The sequence below is a fragment of the Opisthorchis viverrini genome (assembly GCF_000715545.1).
Source record: "Opisthorchis viverrini unplaced genomic scaffold opera_v5_39, whole genome shotgun sequence".
In the NCBI taxonomy this organism is placed as follows: Eukaryota; Metazoa; Platyhelminthes; class Trematoda; order Opisthorchiida; family Opisthorchiidae; genus Opisthorchis; species Opisthorchis viverrini.
Genome location: NW_008751696.1, coordinates 730,781 through 753,251, shown reverse-complemented (window position 1 = coordinate 753,251; position 22,471 = coordinate 730,781). Strand labels below are relative to the sequence as shown.

Genomic DNA, 22,471 nt, shown 5'->3' with positions numbered 1-22,471 from the left:
AAACTTTTCAACACCAATCTAGGAAGTCAGAATGTTGTAATCAAACCAAATAGTTGTATTCTAATATTCAAAGACCATAACGGTCTAATTCAAATATGTTTGGAGAAGTCATCATACGACACTAGCGTGCAAATTCATTTCGGCTGAATACTGTCGAGTTATGTTGTTCAGAAACATTGTGGCGCATGTAACCACTCTGTTTTTGGTACAACAAATCTATGGAATTCTCTTCAGAACAACGAACTGAGGGAATATTTTGGCTGCCAAATTAAAATGAACGGCGATCTTCACTTATCGCTCTTTTTTTACAAAGTATACCTTGTCTTCTTACTCATGACCCAAAATATCAATGGCACGAACAACTTAACTCTGAAAGCCACACTCTTTCCTACCAATAAACTCTGATCGACCCAGTAATTTCACCCTAGCCGAATGTATATGGCATTGTTTCTCTCTGTCTACGGCGTTNACAACTTAACTCTGAAAGCCACCCTCTTTCCTACCAATAAACTCTGATCGACCCAGTAATTTCACCCTAGCCGAATGTATATGGCATTGTTTCTCTCTGTCTACGGCGTTAGGATTAGTCACCCACTAGGTTTGCCTACACAACCGACGGCATGTAGCACGCCAAAAACACAAATCGATCGCTCTTGGCAAAATCTATCTATCCTTTTCGCTGTTTATCGATCTTAAATGATTATTGACACCAGTAAATACGTAAAACTGGATGAGAATTTATACCGACAGGGCTTATTTCAGTTATGGAAGTGCATGCATACAATGCACATGCATCAGCAAGTTGTTAAAACATGGAATAACGATTTTTGGTCAAGAAGTCCTGGTAATTCACGCAAAAGGTGTCAGAACCCATGTGCTGAGTTACCCACTAACCTTGTGCCCCGATCAACTTGGTTGTGTCCTGTTGACAGTCGCGCAAATCGAAGACGAAGCAGGTGTGTGTGGGCAGAGGGGAAGAACAAAAAACGAAGTTCCGGATTAGCAGTCTGTTTAGTGATTCAGCATCTGGTCTAGTGGGTGAATCATTTGAAAAACTTTTACACAGTTTTTGGCATCCCGTTTCGGGCAGGTATCAAATGTCAGACACGTTACATAAATTTAGCAATAGGTACCTAGAGGACGAGAAAGTACCCTTTTCTGTCTTCTGTTTGTCCAAACTTGCGCTATTGATTACCATTTCGGCGGTTTTGCGTCGGATATACCATTGGAAGTTTTAAAAATGGTATCAGTTATTTAATCAAGAGTTGTAATTCTGGTGTTTTGGTGCTAACTTGACGACTGAATTAACGACCAATGATACCTTGGTTCGTATCCACTCATGTCTATTCGAATGTTTTTGTTGGGTCCTGCAATAATCGATATTTTATTCTTAGTACCTTATTTAGCGGGAACTATCCATAAAAGTTTGTCACGGCCAAACTGTTCGATGAGTCGTTCAGTGATCGGCCATCTGGTTAAAATAGTGGTAACACAGAGATGACTAAAACAGTTTCTTATAAAAAAAGGACCATGTAGTTGCATTAGCCGCGGTACACACCTATGCCAGAGTGGTTAAATTTAAGCAATAAACTTTTGGCGCCACATTTGCTTCATAAGATCTTAAGTGCTGTTTGGTTTCATATGAATATATATATCACTATAATATATTATGAAATGACATGATATGACAATATGATATAATGACATAATATGATAAAATATGGTGTAATAAAATATGCTGTAATGCAGTGTGATATAATACAACATTTAATATAATATAATATAACATATAATATAATACGATATAATATGTTGTCATAAACGATAGAAGTTGATTGTTGCAACAATACTTTGAAACCTCTTGTTTGGATCATGTACTTACTTCCAGCCTTCCTAAGGAAATAACGTTTCAGATAAACAGAAGGCTATTAGAACGGCTGTTTGATCGTATTGTGTGATTGTCACCATGATCGATCAGATGTCAAAATATGCAGGTTAGACCGCAAATAGAGGCTTGTCATCAAAAAGTACTTTAAAATGGTGACAGACTGCAACCCAAACCGAAATATCAAGAAAAATTAATTTTTGGTGCACCGCAAGCTTCTCCCAGTTTTGTTACTGATCTTTCAGAACATGATACTGATATTTAAGTGACAATAGGTATTGCCGGTATATTGCTATACATGATGGTGATAACCATGATGGGTCATTTTTTCGTCTACTCGACGGGCAGATTTTCTTATTTTTATCTGTTATCCACCCTCTGTTTGATAAGCTGCAGCCGAAAAACAGGTGAAAAGACGCAAAGAAGAAACAGTGAGGATTCTCACCGATACCAGATTTTCCTCATCAATGGGTTTTGTGGTGACTTGTTCAAATTTTCGTATTTAATTCCAAGGTGATGTCTGTTTTCAATGTGCTGCCAGCGACTTTGGTTTCTCTGATGAACCTCGTGTTCCATGAATGAGTGAGCTAAAACCCCTCATGTTTCTCATGCAGGTAGCAAATTTGCTCTGAAGACTGTGACTACCCAGTAATGTGTGTGCGTCGGTTTACTGCAAGCGTCTGTCGTGTCAATTAAATTCCGTACCCTCAAAATTCTTTGTGGTCATCATGAAATCGGGTCGGAGGTCAAGTCTATACCAGTGACAGTAAGGCCTCCACTAATCACAGGGATTAGATTGTTCCATGTACCTTCACAGCACTTGTGAAAAATATTTCTGGTCTCCATTTGAACTGCTTGTTTTCTACTGTAACATTTCTCAAAAGAGGATAACATTGCGTGCAGCATAAGCGCTTGTGAGCCTGGGAAAGTGCGCATCACATGATCATATGTTTCCTTAATTATGCTCACAAGTTAAAGCTGAATATGACGTAGCTGCGCCGAAACAATTGGAGTGTAGTCTGTGAAGCTAACTCGTAGAACAAATACATAGGAGACCTGGCCATAGATTTCCGTAAATGAGCATAACTGGACTGTAAAATGCTCCGGATAATGAAAATAAGACTGCAAACTACAAGCATACTCTCCTTTTTAGCAATATATTTAGTGTTCCGGAACTCTGATGTTTTCTAGATGCAACTCGGACATTCATACACTTATTTATTTGGGATGATGAAAAGTTTCTTTAAACTCATGTTCAAATTTTCTGAAGTCCCTCTTATTCACTAATCCATTAGCGCTATTCCTTATGAAGTACCAAAAACTATCCATCTTCAGACACTTTTGAGATGATAATCAGGTAGGCTTCTTCACTGTCGATGTAAGCAAGGAGTACATCCAATAAAAAACCCCAGACAGCGTCCTGCAAGTTTGGTCTTGTTCTGGGCATATTCCTCGAAACGTGACATAAGCATTCCCTTCTTTGACTGTTTGACGCGGGAACCCGTTTGACTATATCTACGTAGCGTGCCTCAAACATAGACGAAACTCAAGCAAGTGTTCTATTGTAATGATAATGACAGTGGTCACTGGACTCCAATAGAAAGTTGATGATTTGGCTTTTATTGCAAATTTTGGCATCAGTGTAGATTGATACGGCAAGCCGATATGATACTTCTCATGTCGTCCTTTCCATGAACAAAATCATCCAGAGTTAGTCAGCGGAAATGCACTGAAACAAACTACAAAGGGTCATAGCATTTAGGAAAGCAACAGGGAACGGTGAATGCAATAATGCAATGTACTAGCATTCCCCTAAATCTCATCCGACCAAATGCGGAACAAAGTTGCTGTCCATCTGACGCTTCTGCTTCAGCGTTTCTTTTCATCACGGCTTCGTTTCATAAGGGGGAAACCCGTGTTAACTGAAGTTTTAGAAGTTTTGCGACTATTTCGTTTTGAAGGAAGGAGGGACTGTGAGCAGTAAAAGTTGGATAAAGGAGGTAGAATAAATAGACCTCCACCTTCTGGATGTTCTAAAAATTTGACAGGTATATCTGATGAGTGGCAATTTTAAGTATCTTTTGGTTAACCAGGAAGCCTGGACAAAAACATTCTAAAAACGTCCATGAAAGTTCATCAGTCACAGTAGACTGGATTATGATCCAGGTGTTCCAACAGAAAAGTGTACCTCTTTTGAAGTGTCCACTTCTCTTCTACGGTGTACGTAAACTATCATACAGTGATTGCTCTTTTCTGTCAAACATTTTAGCGTTGTGCTATTAACGAAGTCAAGCAGTCTCTATCCACTTACTGACCGTTAAGATAAATTTACTGCCGTCTTTCCAGTGATAGAAATTCTTTGGAATCTCACTTCCGGTTTCGCCATTCTTGGGACCTGGGGAAATCAACTCCATATCACCTAGATCTCTCATTTACAACAGTCTCCAAATTAATTCACTCCTACGATTTCATTTGGAACCACATTGGTCATGGAGTCATTTTTCTTGACACAGCACTTTGACGAAGGTCGATAAAAATTCGAATGTTCATTCATTTGGAGATACTTATTAACATGAGTTCCAGATTCCCCTCGGCATCGACTTAACCTGTAGATGTTCCACTGATCGGTATACTCGTAAACCGGCTTGCGCTGTTGCACTGGAAATCAAACTTGTGTACGGCAGGAAGCTTCAGTCTTTATTTACTTGGGAAAAATCCCGAGATACACAAGTTAAACCATCGTTCGACTAACAGAATGACAAACCCAGCGTCCGAGAAATGAACCGGACTTTATGGAGAACGAAAGAATTTCCTCAAGCTCAGCTTAGGCTTCGTTCATTTTAACGTCTGAGGAGATGGCAGCAGACGTCATTTTGAGGGATATCGAAATGTTCCGTTGACTTCGAGTGTCACAGAGAGTGCCTTCTCCAATAACTTCAAACAGTGACCAGTTGTGTTCTAAGCAGAGGAATCTTTATGGCATTTGATTTATTGTTGAGGTATCTAGTGCTTCTGGAGGACATCCGTGAATCGATTAGGTTGTCGCACTTTGAAGTCTGGGTTATACAGGTTTAGCAGCGAGTTCTTCTTTGACAAAGAATGCGTTCCGTTAATCCCTCCATGTATATACGTACCATGCGGATCGGTAACAAAGACCGCTTGCCATAAGTGTAGCGTGTGACAATAAAAAGTTTAAACGCATCCATTTAGAACGCAAATGCCATCTTCTACCAATAAAATGATCTTAGACATTGACAACTCCATAACACTGCAAAGGAAGGTTCTAGGGGAATGACACAGTCATTATGCAGTCACGTAAATGGCATAAACTCTGGCCGCAGTCGAAATCCTTTTGTGGTTTATGGACAACAAGATTTTTACAGACTAGCAGTCAACAGAAGTAACTCGTCGAGCTCAAGTATGATGACCGTGGTAAATGGTGCGAGTCAAAAGTGGGCCCAGCAGCTTATCGTCAAATTCATCAGTGTTGACACACTAGTGTCCACCCTAGCGGACTGTGCTGATTGTTTACTCATATTCCTCACGCAAATCACCCTGAATCACCACCGAAATGTGCAACTCGCCCAGCATGACCTGGGTAGGCACGAAGAATTCTGGTGCCTACAGGGCTCACCAACAGTCCCAGTCGCTTCTGTGCTTGCGTGAAAAAGTTTTCCCACCTTTTATTATGCAAACTGTGCTGCGCGCATTAATTCCATGGTACTTCCCTGATCAGTCAACTGAGAGTATTAAGACGAAACCGCAGGTATCAAGCAGCACCGTAGAACAAATAGACATCTAGTGACCCTGGCTGAACGATCGGTAAAATAGCCCGCATTTATCTGACTGTGGCACTTGCACCACCTAGTTCAAACAAGCCGTTGCAATCCTGAAGTCGAATTCTGGGCTTCTTGCTTTTTATGGAGAATCATAGTCGGATACTGTGACAGCCTGCCATTTTTGAGCTTCCAGAACATTTCCGTACTGGTGGCTTGAAATCGATGCCAGCCAACTTACCATTTGCCGATCATCGGAAAGCAGATTTGTCTAGCTTGGTACGCGGCACTTTAGCAAGGGGGCGAAAAGATGCAGTGGTTACTGTGCTTGATTGGTCATTCAATGAACTATGGAAGGCAGATGTAGCTTACCGTCCAAAGCCGAAACGGTCCTAAAACACATGGACAATTGGCCCTGCCATGCATTTAAGTAGGTTTTAACTGAGTTCAGTTCATTTTGGCTTTCTGGATGGCAACGCTTGTACCCTTTGCTCCACTACTCTTCATCGACTGATTCCAACGCTGTTAGTCCTTCATTGACATCGGAAACTCTTTCGCTTCGAAATCGCATGAACTACCATCAAATCTGCAGGGGCACCGTCACCAATATTTCGGTGTCTTGGGAACTTTGCACGAGTTTTCCTTAGGTACCTAGAGATTTTCTGATTCGTGGCAATGTAGGATTGAGACATGGGGTCCGCTACAACAGGGTTACTGCTGCAGCCAAGTTATCAAACCCGTGAAAGCTTAGTGGATGGTTTAACTTACGCTGACGAGTCACTCGTAAATAAAGAGAGTAAAACTTAACAGTCATCAGACCGCAAGATGAGTTGACGCAACGTCTTACACATCAAACCGGGAGAAGTGGAAAAAGTCCGCCCGGCGCATTCATAAAAGACAAACAGTATCCTCTCGTGAAAACTGCGGTCAACTTAAAAGTTTGGTGCATATTCTAGACTTTTGTTGAGCATACCTGACAAGCTCTGTGATTGGCACGATCAGATCGCTAAGTAGAACGTCTCAGAAATCATCTCAGATGTGTATGCTGCATTTTCTTTGCGAAAATGAGAGCACTCATCGCAAAAATCTTCATCACGCCTGACCTGATTACTGCTGTGCACCATCAAGCAACGGTACTGAACTTGATCACATTATTGACTGAGTGCGCAGTAATTGTAGGTAATTAGTAAAAGCAGAAGCATGGCCCTTATGAAGGCTGCTTTCCCAACTACGCTCCAACGATTGATGCTTTTGTTTACAAACTCCTGACCAGTCCCACTCGAAGCATTTGATTTCCTGAGTAAGCCAAGGCTGGTGCAGCACTTCAGCTTTCTAAGTTCACACTCAGTGATCTGACACTCAGCTACTACTGAGATACTACACAGCAATAATAAGTACCTGGCATTGGCCGTTCTTTCTTTTTATCAACTAATAGTGGCGACTATTTAGAGCATATACCTCATGCTTGGTGTGGAAGTTTTAATGGCTCTAAAGATTCCTGAGTGATGAAGAGCCTTACAAATTGCACTACCTTGTTTCTCGGGCCCCTATTCCACCCTCAAAAACGATACATTGCGGCTGACTGAACTATGAGTGCAAAACTCTCTCTGGACTGTTATCCTTGTCGTGGATTATCTTACTTGCCTTTTATGCTTGTAAGTCCACTGTCGGAAGTCACTGATGTTATTATTGCTAACAACAGCAGTCCAAGTAATCAGACCGCTCCAAATTCGCCAGACACAACTTTCGAGATTCGATGATACAGCTGAACGGCGAGCGGACGAGATTTTCTAACGATTAAGATTAGCCGAGTGGTTGCTCACAGTGGGGACAAAGTGTTTCTCAGCAGAACTTTATTAGGAAAAAGGGCGTACTGCAACGGATTCGTGACAACAGAAACCACTGTAAAGCGACCTTAAACTGAATATTTGAGGTCCGCTTACAAAAAATGGATGCATCTTTTCTGAAATGAGGCATTAATCATATCGGGCGAAAATGGATTCAGAAGAATAACGGTGGTAGCTTCTGTAATTCACTGTAGAAAGCCACACGTACACATCCAACCAGAAAACAGACTGGTTAGAAATTTTTTGTGATTTCTTTATCATATAATCAAACAAGACATTACACCCAACGTTTGTTGCTAAAAATCATGTCTTATATTGCCGATATCCCTAAGTTTTTTCTATGGTTTCGGTACAGAATGTTTCCTCCTCTCTTTTTAAGCACCGGTCGAATCTATCCAGTTCTTGTGAATAGTTACCTTGAAGGAAAAATCAACCGTCGAGGGAAATTTCAAGAAGTCGGTCGGATTTTCTCGCTGTTAGAAGAAACTCTGTAGAAGATGGTGACTGCAACCGAATCCTATTTTGGTGACTTTATCGTTGTTTCAATCACCAAAAAGTTCCTATAATCTCATGATAATGCATTTGTCGTGCAAAACAGAGCATAAGACAGAGACACGTTCTAGTTACTTAGTAAAGCCATCAGAATTTTCAGACAAATGTTCAGAATATGTTCAATACAAATCCCACCTGGTTTTCCAGTATGAAATGAGTTCTCGAACTCGCTGGGCTCCAAAGGGATTGGAGAGTTTGCGAAATCGGTAATTGATCAGGTGGCTGTTGATCTGTTCGCCGAGCTTGGCAATTGATTTGCAAACGTTTCGTCACCTTTCGAGGAGACATCTTCAGTGCGTTGAATATGTCTCCTCGAAAGGTGACGAAACGTTTGCAAATCAATTGCCAAGCTCGGCGAACAGATCAACAGCCACCTGATCAATTACCAACCAATACACCCGAGCTACCGATATTCCAACACATTACCAGTTTGCGAAATTTCGGGGGATTTTCATAAGCCTTGTGAGTAGTGCCGCATCAAAGCAACTGTCTTGCTTCTGTATCGCGAAAGATTTTTCTAGGAAAATTTCAAAGCTAGCTGACTAGCAAAAAATAAAAGCGCGAACAGACTATGCAGTGTGTATTTCCTACGGAAATCATTATGAACCCAACTCACGCTATTCGTATATTTCCACTGCCACCACCACGGCAAGCTGTGTGCCGACCGATAAGTCAAGTCATAGATTATTCGTGCGTGTATTAGATTCAAGGGTTGATCAACTCCCGTAGTTTCAACATACGCAGTACTACCCGCCTGTGTTATAGATAAGCGGAGACACAGTGGCCTGTTAAAACCGAATACGGAAATAAACCTTCGACGAGCAAAATGTGGATTGATTAATCCGATTGATTTAATGACCACAAATTTTCTGACTGGATCGGCAACATACGGGTTCGATGGTACAGTGCTGCATTTTCCCCATGATCGATCGCTTGGTAGGTATTCTGTGTCTCCACTCCTTCTGACAGAATCAACGCTATCAAGCGCATTGATTCGGTTCGCCATGGCATTTAATGCTAGAAGGTCCTGCTGCAGTTCTCGAAGTTTTATCTCATTCAGACGGTGTGTTGAATTCCACGAGTCAGACTTCTTGAGAAGAGATCTGGTCACTTGGTTGTTTTGACACGGTCGAGGTATGTTGACATCTGAGAATGATGTACGTTTTAGTGGCCGATTTGACCCAAACTGTGGTTGCGACGGTGTTCTCCTCAGTGTTAACATGGAGGATGGCGTACACACCCCCGAATACATTTGCGCTGATCTAATCGGTTCATTCACGTTAAGCGTACTCCAAAATGGCTTGGATGTAGTTCCGGAAGGGGTTACAAAGGATGAAAAGTCAGACAGGTTCTTAAGTGACACAGACTTGTGTTTCGTCCTGGTCTTTGTCGACGGAAAACTCTGACATGTGGGAGTTCTAGGTGAGTTTGATGAGACAGCAGTGTGTGCATTTGTTTTTTCAATCCCTGACAGATTCACTGAAGACATGACCCGCGTACGTAAGGGTTCCGATACTAGATGTCGGCATCTCGCGTAGTCTTGCGTGTCTAGTTGACGAAGATTTGTGGATGAAGCCGATTTTCTTTGTTTCTCTGCTGTTTTTGTTTTAACCGAAAGGTGGCTGTACAAGTTGCGAGCTTGCTGTATCCTTTCAAGCCTATTGGGACTCAAGTAGGAGCTTATTTCCTGCCATGGTTGAGGACCCGGCGGGTAGAAGGGTGGACGGTCCTTGAGCGATCGTACTTTAGGACGCAGTGCAGAGCTTAAAACTCTTGGTTCTGTCCGAATTATTTTTCTTTTTGTTCGGCTTAGTTCAGAGCTGGCAATATCATATTGAGCTCTGTACATCATCGGGGTATTTTCTTTCATAATTGAGGAGGCTTTTTCATCACACGTCTCCATACCTGAGCCAATACAGTCCGAAAAGGTTTGAGTTCCCGTCGAAATCTTTCCACTTTTACTCGAAGCGGTTTCCGTTGGTGTATTTTCCGTCGGCTTAGTAGTGATATAATCAACTTCCGATTTGTTCAGAAAATCGGGACTCCGTGCTGAAGACGTCTGAGCATGCGCATTATCTCGTGTGTTTTGTAGTAATGAGACATTCTTCAAAAACACATGATGAGTACTTGAAATTGTGGGCGCAAGATCTGGCTTGTTTGAGCTTTCCAAAGAAAATGTAGCCCAGGGTGGTTCATTTGAATATATGTGCGTAGGGAACATTCTTCTGTGAGTCACACGCGTTGGTGCATCAATCATTGAGACACGATTCGGGATAATTCTTGATTTGGAATTTCTCGTACCGGCGCGCCTAGAAGTTGCCATCCGCTAAACAGTTACCGCACAGTAGGTATCTGCTCTCCAGGATTTCACACTCAGAAATTAACCAATTGCATAAATATTTACATTCTATTTGGTTTGTAAATATATCATCGATTTCTGGTCAGCTATGCTAGAGGTACTCGCATGGAGTGAGCAGGATTGGTTTTCCCACTAGCGTATTGATCCAAGAACAATTGTGCAAATGACACGTACACCTAAAAAGGGTGGAAGCGTCTACGGATTTGCGCGTCGACTGCCAGTAAATCAAGACACAAGCGGACATTTCAACCAAATTAAGCGATGTGGCGAAGTGCTGTTGGTGATCGACCATATCAGATTTTTGGTTTGTCCTGATAGGGACAGTTAGATGATGTAAAAATATGCCTGTTTCTTGCTTGACGATACAGAGGGGGCAGTGGACGTATGCAAACTCTCAAAATGGACAAACCGCTGGAATAGTACTGAGAGAGTTAATAATAAAAGACAGTACTAAGCGTGCCTTTCTGAACCCCGAGGCTGCCTAGGCTTTATAATTCGGAGCATTAGGCCCCTTAGAATGGTGAATGGGCATAAAACTGAAACGGTATTTGTAACACACTACTTATAAGGTTGCTGAAAATCCTTCAACAGCCCACGACCGGTTTCGCCTTTCTTGGGGTTCATCAGGTAAGTGCTGAAACGGTAATGTTCATTCAATCCGTTGACTACCGCGACTCTCACTCGGAGTAAAGACCAGCGTACTCGAGGATCCTGTACTTTTGTAATTTGTAATCCTTCAAGACTGAAGGTCGCCATACTCGAGATTACTAGAACGTGAGTTCACACAGGGCTGGCGTATGAATTTAACGTGGAACGAACTTCATCTTTATGTGACCTCTTACTGAAGTTACCTAGTCGAGGGTTCACTTAGCTACTAAAAACTTCAGAGTTACTACGCCCAAACAAGCCTCAGTCAATGGGAATTTAAGCCACCGGCAACGTTTGTCCTTTCCAGTGGTGGGCACCAATTTATTCGTCACTTTGGTGATAATTTGAGGACGTTTTAGAAAGTCCCTTGGAGATTTCCTCCCGCAAGTAAAGTATTAGATGGAGAGCGCATTGTGTGGGTGATGCATTGTTCTATTTGGGCGCGAGCTAACTGCGCTGCTGATCAGTCATTCGTGACTGAACGGTATAGACTTCAGCTATCAGCCGGAAGGCGCGGATTTGAATTACCACAGGGATTTGTTAGATACGAACTACGGATGTTTCCCATTAAGGAGGAACCAGCTGTATTTAAACGATTCAGTATACACTGTAGGATGAAAAATCCCTGAAATTTCAAAATCTCTTCATGTTGTTGGTGGAATGAACAATAAACCAGTGCGTATCACCGATGCGGAATTTCATGAGTCTGGACAAAAGTCTTTGGATGGGAGCAGTGCCTAAGAATATGAGGAAATCGATTGACGCATACCTTCCTGGCCAACGGGGTAGTAGTACCATAAAACTGGACGACAAAATTCGGATGCGGCTATGTAGCCAGAGTGCGAAAGCAATACGTGATCAGGTTGTGATATGAGAGGAATACGCGGTGGTGTGAATGATGAGGTACTGTAACAGTTCCAACCTCATACTCATTGACGCAATAAAAAGCATTTGCAATTTAGTCTCAAAAGGTGACACTGAATTAGTGTTTTACCCTACGTCAAAATTGATCAATGGTTGAACAAGCAGGCCATTCAGAACTATAGTCAGTGAAATCAGCAAACACGAAAAGCTCAGCAGTGAATTGGGACTGAGGGACGTATTCAAAAATGACAGTTGGGAATGTTCAGGCGCTTCATTATCATCAAGAGGTCGATGAAGAAAAAGGGAATGTTTGCTACTTCGGAGGTATTCTTAACAAAGGAACTGTGAAGTTAGATGTGGATTCATCGTGTAAGAATAAGTGAATAGCAGAAAACAAGAGGAAAGGGATAGGTGTGATCTCCGTTTTTTTTCAAAAAAAGAAGAAGACGGTTATATAGGGAAACAAAAGCAGAAAACAAGAGGAAAGGGATAGGTGTGATCTCCGTTTTTTTTCAAAAAAAAGAAGAAGCGGTTATATAGGGAAACAAATTAGTCGCTTGTTCCAAAGGTTTGAGCCATATTGAAAAAAAGACCGAAATAGATGACGGACACACAGTGATGGACTAAGCTGATGTTCCTACTTCTTCAACATATAGTGCTGAGATTTAACAGTAAGACAAGCGAGTATTCGTTTTACGCTTTACTGTCATAGTTGATTGTTGAGTTGACTGGCTACACAACCCACAGGCTCGGAGTGATGAACGACCTAATATCTAATAGGTTAGAGCGTGAGTTTAATCGACTGGTTGTTACCAAAGTTTTTGTGAATGCGACTTGATACGTAACCTTGAAGAAATCTGGTGACAGGTACAAGAACACGTGACAAACCTTGAGCCGATTCGCATCGATTTATTCTGATGGATTTGTGAGTATCATGTGTTTACTCATAACTTCAGCTGAGTGTTTGTAGACATGGCACACAACAGGCTTTATGCCGCAGAATATTCGACGGTGACTGAATGGTAGAGATTCACCTAAAACAAAAGCTTCAAGGTGCTGCTGGTGTGTCGTTTTACGCAAAAAACCTTCCTCTTGGTAAAACATTTACACTTAACTCGGTTTCGTTCTCTGGGTGGCTGACGCCGCTTAGTTTATGTTGCGTATCGAGGTGAAAATATATTTCATAAACTGAGCTCTTCTTCTCCACGTGGAATATTCAGCTAGGCTGAGGTGGGCACTAAAATTAAGTAGACAGTGTGGAATTCTCATGATACAATTAAGTTTTAATTGTTTCACAATACTAAAATTTGCGTCCATGTAGTGTGTTAACATAACTCAGTTTTAACAGCATCGTGCGCCTATGATATGTCCCTTGCCTGCGTGGATTAGGAGATGGAACGTGCCGTAAACTGAGTCAATTAAATAGTCCTCCGCCTCTTCGAGGTGCACCGTGAGGCAAAACAGCATCGTATCAGCTCAAACATGAGGCAGCCTGGTGCAGCACATTTAGTTGATAAAAATTTCATAAACGAGAGATTCAGCTGGGTTCCAGGTGAGTCTCCCATCAAAATCGAATTGGCATGAAAATGAATGTACTTCGATAAAATAGTTCTTGTGCTTCTGAAGATCCCACGTAATACTGAACTAATCCTAATGCATTTCCAGCAGAGGTTGAGTCTATTTATAGCCAGGTATATCACTGATCGAATGATAATCACTCAGCTGTATAGGAAAATTGTTTGATTCGCAGAAAAACCCCTTAAATTATCTTTGGAAAGCACCAGGTCATGGAGGCTAATTTTTCACTGAACTAAGCAGTATGAGCGGTGTAAAATTTGGGAACGATACGAGTGCTAACATAAGGACTTTGGAATAGCAAGAAAAATCTTTTCAGTGGGTTGGTATTCGTAGAACTAAGTGATTCAATAGAAGCCAACCTAAGTTAGTCTTACTCTACAGATTCCCCGGGTTACTTTGTGCATGTAAGGCGCGCTAGTTGGTATGGGGAGTAAAAGTATGAATTAGCAAATCACGTTGCATTGTTCACTCTCCAGCAACATATGATTTAATTTTTCAAAAACCTATCAGTACTAGATGTATGTATCCGACAGAGGAGTTTTATCAAATTTGCTGTTTGCTGATCTGGAATTTTGTACATCCTGAGAAACAGGTTCCAGATCAGCTAGGCATTTCGGCACTTAAGAGGAAGAACGGTATCCTATGAAAATAAAAGTCTATCCCGTTGGATTTTGGATTGTACAGTGTATATGTTCCAAGATGATTTACCAGCAGGTAGCAACAACACATCGAATGCATGTGGTAAGTTCTGGGTAAGTTCAACTTGGGTATACTGCTTAACTGCTGTCCCCTCTTACTATTCCAATCGAGACAAAATAAGCTCCTGAAAAACTCTCTATTCAACGAAAAATACTACTATGAAAAACTATTCACCTAAAAATTCCCTCTCTCTTAAAACCGTGCTGCCGAGTACTGTAATCAGACACAATCATTTGTCTTGAGTCTAGTCTGCTTAATGAGCAACCAATAATCCAAGTCAATATCTCTTGGTTCTTGGGTCCATGCAAATCTATTCGCAAGGCCAATTACGGTGTAAGCACATATGACAACAGGAGCACTTTCAAGCAGCTCCAACCCACAGTAATCTACATGGAAACACGGCCCTTTGCGGTCGAGGTCATTATACATTCTTCCCAATGAAGTTGACAAACATCCTGCAGAATACCACTACAAGCGCTTTTAGTTGATTGTTGATCAGATGGCTGTTGACTTGTTTGCGTAGCTTGGCAATCACCTTGCAAACTTTTTGCCATCAAACGAGACATCATTAGTGCACGGTTGAGCAGGTACTTCCTTACACGCGCGGTTTATAGCAAAGTGAGTCACAAACGGAGCAAAGAACTCATGAGTATGCCGCCTCCGAATCAACCACAGAATTAAGAAGCAACGAATACACATAGTTAAGGAGAAATTGCCCATCCAAATGTGCACTAACAACGTCTCCTCATTTGGTGACAAGCGTTTTGTAAGCAGGGTCAGTGGACAGCAACCTGATCAACAACCAACAAACGCACCGGAGCTACAAATATTCTAACACTTTATCGAGTCTTTTTGACTGCGAACCATGCAACCAAATTATGACCTTTATTACGTGATTCTGTTCTAACAGATGCCAAGAGAACCAGCAGTATATGCATTTCCTTCACCTGTGTTGTCCTATGTATGAAAATCAATCACTCTATATATGTAAAACCGAAGATGAGGCGGACAATGAAAGTAATCCGTGCTCGTGCTTTCTCGATACTACTCTAATTACAAAGTAACCGATTATAAAACAAACAATCTGGCTAGTCGTGTGCCTTAATTCTTGATGAGGATTGAAAGCGGTTTCATTTACAGGATAAAATTTCCATCAAAACTCAAACCTCCCAGCTGCCAGCATTCTGGTTGGAAAAAAGGGTACCCAAAATATCGCACTGTTTCTGAGCACACAGTCCCTACGGGAATACTTGATGTAAAAAGCCTGTCTGAATGATCGTAACTCTCTAGTCTGTCTGTGTGTAAGCTTATCACACCACTGGTTAGCTCCTTTTGACCATGTGACATTGCATCCTATTGCAAGCTGGATTCATATCTTCAAAAGTGTTGGAAGCGTTCGCATTGCTGACGATTCCCAGAAGAATGGAGCATACGTGCGGCATAGACTGAGTATACTTGCGGAATGAAATTTCATTTACTCCAGCCATACTCGCTAATATAGAATTCTTCCAGAACCAGGACCACGTTTTTATTATTTATGCTCAAGCATAAATGGGCGAGACGGCCCAAGTGGTTAGAGCGCGAATTTACTGAACGGAGGGTCTGTGGTTCGAACCCGACCTCTGCCTCTCGACTCCCCTGTCTAGGCTTTGGCAACCTGGCAGTATCCCAGCCCTCGTGCAACCTTCGGGTGGCATGGCAGTTAGGCACCGAAAGGGTGCTACAGCTGAACGCTCAAGCATAAATCACTTAGAAAATCGTTGCTCAAATTTTCGCAAGAAGGCAAACAGGTAGACAAGTGATAAAAGTAAAATTTGTTATGCTTTGTTACGTATACAAAAACGATGCCAGAATCAATCACACTGGTGTGTTATTGTTTTCGTATGGTTCGAAGTCTATGCTATCGCAACGTCTGACTTGGTTAAACCATCGATTGTCGATGGAATGACTGAGATGTAGCACCTTGGCATAGGAGGAAATTAAGGAAAGTTTTTTTGGAACCAGTGAACTAGTTGGTAAGATAGGTGGTGCTAGGCTGAATATGTGCGTTTCAAATACTGCCTGTCAAAAATAACCGCATCTCATCTATAAACTGAAACGTGTTTCTGAATGTGTGTCGCCTTGAGACTGTGTGTTCCTTCTGAAACCGTCTGTGATGCTAACTCAGCAGTGACCCCTGATTTGACACAGTTTGACCACAATACATATCACCGGGTGACAAGGTTTTCGATAAATGTAGTAGTTCAAACAGTAATTGGATTTTGAGTTAAAGGAGAGATTAATCATTCGGGTTTAGTTAACTTTGTAAGAATTTGCTAACCTCTATTTCAAGCCACAAGGTTTGGCACAAAACAACACTCGACAACGGCAAGATTATTCCTCAGCTGTTTAAAGCAACACATACTTTTCTCATCTCGGCCGCGATCACCCGCCTGGCCTCATAATTTCTGCCAAAAATCTTTTTTGTTTCATGGCCGCCTCATTTTGTGGCTTGCGACGTTTTCCATGGACGGTCTTTCTCATTCAGGAATATTACGAGACCTCAAGCAGCTGAATCCTTTTCGGCTTTATCACTTTGACTTCATACCCACAACCAGTTTAAAACGTTGCTCGATAACTCTCAGAGATTTATGGGTAGAAAGAGGTGGTGGGAAGTTGAAAATCGCCCCCACTTTTATAAATTTTTTGAAAGAAAAGGTGTTGACCAAACAATGGTTCTAAAGAGTCATGGAATCTCAAATCTGATTCCATATGGGATCTGTTGGGCTCAGATGTAACTAAGCGCATACAAAATCCGTGGACGTATAAGTAACGAAGTAGTCAGTAAAAACAATGATTAGAAAGCGTGACATATTGGCCAAGTGACTGTAGCAGCAAAAGATCAATAGAACTTTGTTGACTCTTTGCCTTACTGCTGGCAAGACAGTCTATACGTGGTGCTCAAACATTTTTTTCTGATCTCAAAGCTTTGATCTGCGGATGTAAACGGTGACTGCTTCTGATGGATTCAGAATCCTAATTCCTGCAAAGATTGGTATTTTTAGCCTAACCTCATAGAGGAATATGATGGTTGTAGCACTAGCCACTTGATATCCAGAACCAAAACTGAATCGCTGATGCCTTTAACCTGACAAGGTACGTGTTCAGTCGTTCGGTTAGACATCCTCACTCAATCGCCGTGGCTGGCCCCAAAACAGCAATTAAACGATTAGATAAGCATCGAATTCAGTCTTCTATTCTCGTTTGACCTAACGCCAAATTTATAAGTTGTTTCTGTCAGAAATGAAACCACCAGCCGTAAAAACCGCTGTTGGATAAATTATTCTATCAGAAGAATCGGATTCTTCTGCAAACCATTGCTTTTCTTACGCATGCGTGATAAGACAACCGGTTGACTCAGTATAAACCCGCGTGATTATAACAACCAGCATGAGTTTATAGGGGACCCTGAATAGTGGTGCTAACCCCCATTGAGATACGACCAACATGAATCAGCTGGTAGTCGTTGCAGCGTCATTGCAGCAAATGCATGCACTATGGTGGTCTTCCACGGCAAGTGAGCTTAAGGTAAATATGACTAGCTGGATTGCCTGATTGTGCGTCCACAAATGACCAGATTCCTTTCAGGTCATATTGCCATGAGTACAATATCGGTAGATAGCACCATATGGAAGCCGTGATCTTTCACTACTCATTTTGCGTAATTAAACCATGAATGTGGTAGTTGCTTCTGAAATAGATCACTTTCGCCTTTATTTACCTGGGATTTCAGATATCGATGTTGCATTCTGAAATCTCATGTTGTGCTCTGGAATAGTGTGGTAAATGTAGGAGAACAAGGAACTTATTTTGATAGAATCCCACGCAAATGTGTATGAATACCAAGGACTGCGTAAGTCTTTGTGCTCCCTTTCAAAGGTTGGATCTTCAAGAATTTATTCACTTCAAATGGTCTGTCTATAAGGTAGAAGCTAAACTTACGCAGCTAAATAGTTCGAAAACTGGTACACTTCATTTATGACAGCGGATATCATATGTGAATGAGACAGCAAGCTCCGAGAATCACACACTCTCTGTTCACGGTCACGCTGACTACCAGAAGTAATCCACGGAGTAGGTCAAAACGTGCATTGTGGTGAGGTGAAATAACCACACGGAATCAGCTGTTGGCTGTACCGTTGAACAATAACTTGAAAACGTTCGATACAAAATCATTACAACACGCACAGTGTGGGTAAGATTCATTTACCACTTTCTCGCATCCGACTATCTGTATCTACCACTCGAAAGATTACCTTAGCTAAGTTACGTAGGCGATTCTCGATGGATATACATTGTCTTCACGCTTCATGATGAGCAGTTAGTCAGTTTGGTCATAGTTACTACTCATGATTCGATAAGATAGTTACACTGGGCTCTAGGATGCTCCTACCTAAGTCACATTCATTTAGTTCCTTCTTCTTTAAATGTTCACGAATCTGTTACAATCATGTAAACTAGACTACCCAAAACAACAGAGACAATTTTGATTGGTATACAGCACACTCTGTTACGTCGAAAGCTTCAGTTCAGTCATCGCTTTCATTTGACCACGAAAATTTCTGTTAAGATAAAGGCGGGTTCTGGAGATCACGTCTGACCGTTAGGCTTCAAAACGGGACGAAACCGTTAGTGGACTCTCTGCGGGTTTTGTACAGCCTTCCATACTACTTGGATCCGATTAAGAAAGACAACGTATTGATACAATTCTTAATGGAATCTTCAGGCATCCCATGCACCGCAACTTTTGCTGAAGAAATAAGTATTGGGTGACTCTGATAAATTCCAAGTCATAGTGCTTGTGCATTCATATGGACCCGAAAATCAATTTACGACCAAATCGATGTTCAGATTGAGGATTGTTTATCATTGGTTCTGGAGATTGCCTTCACCCAACGGCTTTCGACTAAACCGGTGACTGCTATCTGTGGAACGTCCCCATGCTATGTGTTTGAAATCAGTGTATTTTCATTGATTTTAACAAAGTTTCTTTGATTTCTCGCAAAGCAGCAATGGTATTTGAAACACCTATGTCAACTGACGCCTGAAGTATTACAGAGCTTTAAGGAAGTGCTTGTATGCCAGTCTTTTCGCGTCCAATAATACTGATACTAAAAAACCGTGTTTTCACTGGTTGGGAGCTTGAGAGATGACACTGTGATCTGATGGTTTCTTGGCGGCCATGTTCATTAAAATCTTCAAGGAAATTTGTATGAATTAAGTAGAGTAGTGTTTTCAGCAACCGTCTGTAGTAAGTACCTTATAGCTTGATTGAAACAGAACGCAAAAGAACGGCGACAAAGGAACGGTGAATTAAGCATGCATAATTATATGTTCATTATATGCACACATGAGTTAACCAAACTCACCTTCGATCCTGGTTTTATAGTGGGCATTTCAAGCTCTATTAACCGGATGAGTTCGGCAAGCTTAGCGGGATATACACAAAATTGAATTCACACCGTTACGCTCGAGGCAGAAGACCTAATCCATAAAATTAGCGAACGTAACTATGGCGCACGAATACTTTGTCCACTCTACTTTGTGGGGAAAATGGCGATGTTGGAGGGCAATCGATAACAGAAACAACAGGCTAACTGTGGTCCAGTAGCGTCGAGTGATACGATTAGGTGGTCACAGTAGCTAAAGCTGTGCCAACACGCTTCTGGCGCTTCTGTGCCTCGCCGATTTGATGAGGGAGTTTGGATGGTCAGGTTCACTCACCTACGCACACACAGACTGCACGCCTCACAAACACACCTCTGGAGTGTGCATTCTAGCGGATTTGCGTGACTTGTTTGGTCTATGGTCGTCTGCACATCAGGACAACCACCTATTGTGTATGTGTATGTGTGTGTGCGTGCAAAGGAACAACGCATCCCAGACATTTAGCTAGACAGATCTGTCGCCTCCAAAGTGTGTGCTTTAGTGTATCGTGCATTAGACCATTAAACCAAATCAATCAGCATCGTCTGGAAGGCTTCAAATCCGAAAGGGGAAATATGCAAGTATTGCTTGACATGATTGCTTGTTGGTTCACAATTAACGTTAGTAGTGCACATGATTGCTTGTTGGTTCACAATTAACGTCGTATTCGCTCAAGGACGATTAGGTCTTTTACACACCCCTGTCACTGTTGAATATCACCAGGAATCGAAACTCGGCGGTCACGAATGAGGAATGTGCGTGGGTCGCACATCTTGTTGGCCTAACGGGATAAGCACGTGTGTGCTTCGTCCGAAAGTGCATCAGACTGGCCGAGTGACTGCTGTGGGTAGAAGTACCCATTCAGAGGTAAATTGCAACGTGTAAAATCATCTAGAAGCTGTGCTATTCTGGTTGGTTAGCAGCACAGTGCTTCCCATCGGACATAATACGCAAGAATCCACGCAGAAAAACGCAGAGTCGAAAGTGAATGATCACGTGTAAAAATGCTTCTAGTGAGGCTGCTCTCAAACCGGATTGATGTTCACCGTGTTCGGTACACGGAAAGCTAATGCATCTTCGGTTTCGAGAGCTTTATTAGGCGTGGATTATCAGTAAAGACGTTTTTAACGTCTGAGATTTCAAATCTGATTCTCATAATGTGTGGTTGCTAGTGCCTTTTCTCTCGGACTGTGGTAATCTCCTTTCCTTTCCCGATTATTCATGGTCTTCTGGATACGAAAGAATTTCATATAGATACTGTACACTAACTGGAGACCTCCTGACTGTAGGTGTTTGGTGCTGTGTAAGCAGCAGGGCCGTTTTTTATCACACTTCGTATGGTTACTTCGATGGAAATTGTAGGACTGTGCACATGCTTATAATCTCGACAATATATTGGTCAGGAGCTTAAATACTGTTTAATTTCCATTCTTCCGTTAGTCAAATACAAGCGCAGCACGCTAACTTTGAAGGGCAGTTTATAAGCTCATGAAAATGATCACCCATCTACGCTACGCTTGTTCTCATTTGAAATCTTCTTTGAGTTGCCACAATCACGTATATCAGGCAACTCCGTGCTTTATGACCGACTAAAAAATTGATAATTAAAACTCCCGAGATATCTGGCTTATGGTTTGCGGGTTTTTAAAGTTCATGTATATTTTGTAAGTCATTTACCAGGTAGCAGACTGATGAAGATTTCCCCGGAAACTTGCACATCGAAGCAAAACATAACCAGTCATCACTTGGAATAATTAAGCAAATTTAGGTGTTCAGCAACTTGGCCAGACCTACTTAAGTACTCTCACTGAATCCGACCCGTTCAATGTGCTATTCTTTCACCGCCCATTTGCCTCGTGGATTACATTATCCCTGTTAAAAACAAGCATAAGTGTCTCCTCGTCTTCACTGTAAATTTTTTCTCTTGGTGAATTTTCAAAGTGGACTTTTTCCACATTCTGTCGTATGAAAGCAACTAAGTATCACAATGTCTAATATCACCGCCAAGGCTTGTATGTCGCTGAATTGTTTTGATAGATGTCGAAGTGCGTTACTGGCGAATGGTCTATGTTATTACTGCGTTATTTTGAGATTGATAACACATAGAATACCGATCTATGCGCCTAATGTCTGACATTATTCTGCTGAGTCAGTTTTAGGCAAGAAAGCACTTCTGACTATATTAGATTAAGTGAAGAATATTTCGAGTAATGAATTATATGTGTTTTGAAACCGAAGGTCAGCGTGGCTACTTACTACTTCTATTTCTAAAGTTTCGATGAGAATAAGTGCTAGTTATGATGGAACTTTGGTTATTCGACCGAAATTCCCCCTCCATTCGTTCAATCTCATTTATATCGGCAAGTGGATTGGTTGCCATGGAGTGCTGCACCTACCTATCTCTCATTTATACCCCACCTTCGAACTCCACTATTGTTTTCGCCCACCTCTGACAGCGTATTGCGACACAACACAGCATGACGCCAGCAAAACGCTCTGGCCTGTTGTTGTGGGAGTTGGCAATTATTTTTAGTACAAGCGTGACATTTTCGCATACCTTAATCTTAGCAACACGATTGGTTGCATGCTAAAACTACGGAACCGCTTGTCCCGTTCATCACACAGGTCATTTGATGAGTGTTTGAACAAAAGTGGGGATAAGGGGAAAATAGCCAACTGATAACGATTATAAAATGATGGTTAGACGGCATCCATTCCGAACCAGCTGAAGCAGGCTTGCAACTTGGTAGGAGTAGGTACCATCCTGACGGTACGTGATTGCACAATAGGCTGAAGC

At 41.8% G+C, this 22,471-nt stretch overlaps 1 protein-coding gene across 1 annotated transcript in view; it reads right to left on the bottom strand.

Moving 5' to 3' along the window:
* Positions 1 to 20,022, bottom strand: part of T265_02971 (hypothetical protein) — a gene marked incomplete at both ends in the record, with an annotated part of 55,648 nt that extends 35,626 nt beyond the window's left edge. The window contains 2 exons of the mRNA XM_009167350.1: positions 19,617 to 19,676; positions 20,008 to 20,022. Coding sequence (XP_009165614.1) covers positions 19,617 to 19,676; positions 20,008 to 20,022 — 75 coding nt within the window. The remainder of the gene's footprint in view (positions 1 to 19,616; positions 19,677 to 20,007) is intronic.
* Between the last annotated feature and the right edge of the window lie 2,449 nt (positions 20,023 to 22,471).